Source organism: Octodon degus, unplaced genomic scaffold, assembly GCF_000260255.1.
Source record: "Octodon degus isolate 3935 unplaced genomic scaffold, OctDeg1.0 scaffold00235, whole genome shotgun sequence".
NCBI lineage: Eukaryota > Metazoa > Chordata > Mammalia > Rodentia > Octodontidae > Octodon > Octodon degus.
In genome coordinates this window covers 3,131,324-3,134,939 of record NW_004524811.1, presented here as the reverse complement: position 1 = coordinate 3,134,939, position 3,616 = coordinate 3,131,324, and the positions used below count along the sequence as shown (strand labels likewise).

The following is a 3,616-nucleotide window of genomic DNA, read 5'->3' as shown; positions in this document are numbered from 1 at the left end:
CTAGTAGTGAGACTCTGAACACCCTGTAGACCCTTCCCTAAAATACAGGAAAAAAAGAAGTTGAAACAGTATGCTATCTGAATATGCCACTTAAATGCAAGTTACTTACAAGTTTTATCATTAGATATTTGGTAAAATATCATTAGATATTTGGTATACACAGTATCCAAGATTTTTTCAATTACTGAAACTACAATCAATCTTATTTTAGTCCAACTGTGAACTCTAGTTAACCTATCTCTTAAAAGAGAAACAGGTTTTTTTGGCATTCTGTTTTCTACAGATTTGAGATCATAAGTATGAGAATGCAACTGTGGACTTTGTACGTTTACCAAACAGTAACATATCTGACATTTTTAAAGTGATATAGCAATACTGGCCGGCACTGCTACACTGTTGTCTCTGTTTTTACTGCACATTTACTCTGAAGAAACTTCAATAAAATGGCTTTTTCTGTATTGAATCTGAAAATGAGAAAGAGAGGAAGAGTATTAAAAATTGGGCAAATTTTGTGCATTGAACCTATTAAAGGACCATATGCCTGCATGCAGTCATGCCTTACTTTGTTATTGTTCTTTGAATCTCTCTTTTCTCTTCTTCATTTAGTTTTTCAAGAATGGATTCCAAGAGAGAAAAATGAAAGTTAATGTACTGAGCCACCTGAAAAAGAAAAACCAAAAAAGCAAGCAGAGCTTTTATGAAAAGTGCTGAGTGAGGAAGGACAGGAAAACAAAACAAAACAAAAACATGATATCCATACATCACTACTGATTTCTTCTGCATCTTTATCCATGAGAAAAATGCGAGCATTGTTTCTGGAAGGGCCTTGCAGGAGCCTCTGCATCAGTGGAATATCTGTTTTCTTTAGCTGTCTCTGTTCTGCAGATTAAAAAAAAAAGTCATCTATAGTCAGTAGGTCATTCTAGAAAAAAAGAAAAATAATTTTCTCATTTGTTTTATTTCATTGGCACATTTGAAACAAATAAGATCTGAAATAAAAGCAATTAGAATCATTCCTCAAAAAAGGGGTGATCATTCATCTTTCTCCCTTATGTATGGGGAATATGTCACAAGACCCTGATGGATTATGGATGCCTGAAATCACAGATACACTGTTTTCAGTACTTTTAGCATTCCATTCATCTGTGGGTTTTATCCATTCAGTTATAAAACTGAGATAGAGCTAGGCTCTAGAGAGCTTCGATCTGTGGGCTCAGAGCACTCAGGCACAAATCTTAACTGGCACCATTACAGAACTTAAGAGGACTCTAGGTAGCTGGCAGGATCTGGTAAGCTCTGACCCTACCTGCAGGAATGGAGCTTACACTAGTGCTGATCCAACATTTTAAGAACTTAGGAGGACTGAGCAGCCCATGGAACTCGAGAACTGTGATCTGGAGGCTCTTGGTATGCAGGCACAGACTTTCCTGGTACCTGGCCTCTCCATTTAAGAACTTAAGAGGACAGTGGGCAGCCTACAGGATTCTGGGGAGCTGAATCCCTTGGCCCCCAAGTGTGCAGGTGTGCACCTTGTGCTGGTGCCGGTCCAAACTTTCAAGAACTTAGGAGGATTCAGGGTGTCCCATGGGATCCTGGTGATTCCAGCCTACACCCACCACCCACACTGAAGCTTTGCTGAGTATCAACCAGTTATTCCCACTAGTAGTGAGAGCCTTGGTGAATCCTATGCTGCTCTCCACTGTCGCAGAAACTTCACTGACAAATGCCTCATTACTCTCCCATGACGGCTAACCCTGGGTGATTTCTGGGAGCTTGAAAAATGCCAAAACAGAGAAGCAAAAGGCAAGCTGAATCCTCCAGCCCATATAAAACAAATCCAAGAGACAAAGACGTAAGAACTTGAAAATCACACACATGAAATTTCTGAAATAAAAGCAACTGAAGTAAAGAAACAAGTCCATCAGGTTATTGAAGAAATAAAAGCAGAAATAATCTCTCAGGTCGAAAAACAAATGACAATAATTGTGAAAGAATTGCTCAGCACAGCTAAAGAAGATGCAGATAAAAAAATAGAGAAGAATATAAAAATGATGGAAACATTGAATGAACAACACAAGGAAGCAATTAAATACATGAAACAAATTCAAACAGATATCCAGGAAATTAAGAACTTCATTGAAAGCTGGCATAACTGAATGAAACTGAAGATAATCTTTAAGACATGGAAGACAGTGTTGCAAACTAATGAATATGAGATAAAAGATCTCTTAAAATTAACAAGGATCCAGGAAGTAATAATTCAGCAGTTATAAGATGACACAAGGAAAAAGAATAAAAGAATAATAGGCATCGTGAAGCAGTGGGAGACAACACAAATGACATAAAAGACTATTGGGAGAAGTATTAGCAGAAAATTTTCCAAACATGAGAAAATAACCCAGTATACAGGAGGCATATACAATTCCAAACAGCCATAATCACAATAAATCTACAATGAGACACATAATAATTATGATCTTGAAATTCAGCAGAATAGAATATTAAAAGCTGCTAGAGAGAAGAAACAGATCACCTACAATTAACCCATTACAATCATGCTAGATTTCTCAACACAAACCATCAAATCAAGAAGATCTTGGAGTGAAGTATTTCAGATCCTGGAAGAAAATAATTTCTGACCCAGATTGATGTACTATGAAAAACTATTGATCAAATCCAGTGGCGTTTTCAGGTCAGGGAGGACTCAGGACATAAGAGAACCTGTTCTGTAGCATCCTATAACTCAGTGGTGTCCCAAATTTTCTGTTCAAGATTATAAAGTAACAGAGGAAAGTGATCCATGATGGAGAATGGACCTAAGGAGAGTCGCCTGGACAGAAAACATTCTCTCAGGCTTCCACAGAGAGCAAACTGGTCAAGCAATGGCCAATTCATCCATAAGACTGACACTAGAGCCCAGGCCCGGGGTGTGAGTTAGATGCCTCAGGCTGCCAGATCCTGAATAGACCCAGAACACAGGTCCAGTGTGTGAATGAGACTGCCTGGGGCCCACTGAATCCTCATTTGACCCAGAGTGCAGGCCCAGTGCAGAACAATTCAGCAGATCTCCCTGAAAAGAGGCTAGAGGAAAGACCAACCCAACTGTTTCAGGAGCAGAACATCTTGCCAGAGAGACACAAAGGGTTCAACTCTAACGACAGCATCAGAAAGAAGTGGAGCACAGCAGCCGGATCCAAACAACACCCACCTAGAGGAATCTGAACTTCATAGACCCAGACCTGGTGCTCAGGTATTAACTCTATCTAAGCTCTACACCAAAGGTCAGAAGACAGTGGTATACAAAATGACAAAGAGAAGGAACAAAATGCAGTCTCAGGCCCTGAATCCACCCAGTATAATTGCAGAAGACACTAGCATTGAGGAAACTGGAAATCACACGCCATATATCTCTGAAATAATAGTGTTGGCAGTAAAGAAACAACTGCACAAAGGTATAGAAAAAATCAGATCAGAAATAATTTCTGAACTAAAAAATTTACTGATAACTATAATCAAAGAAGTACTAAGCGCTTCTAAAGAATACACTGATAAAAAATAGAGCAGAATATAAAAATGATGGAACCCCTGAATAAGCAATTTAGGAAAGAAATAGAAT

At 38.7% G+C, this 3,616-nt stretch overlaps 1 protein-coding gene across 4 annotated transcripts in view; it reads right to left on the bottom strand.

The window, feature by feature from the left end:
- Positions 1–3,616, bottom strand: part of Rassf6 (Ras association domain family member 6) — a 77,454-nt gene continuing 73,838 nt past the window's right edge. For all 4 annotated transcript variants that reach the window (XM_023705998.1, XM_023706001.1, XM_023705999.1 and 1 more), the window contains 3 exons: positions 761–879; positions 563–660; positions 1–464 (listed from right to left, as the gene is read on the bottom strand). In XM_023705998.1, coding sequence (XP_023561766.1) covers positions 389–464; positions 563–660; positions 761–879 — 293 coding nt within the window. In that variant the 3' untranslated portion in view covers positions 1–388. The remainder of the gene's footprint in view (positions 465–562; positions 661–760; positions 880–3,616) is intronic.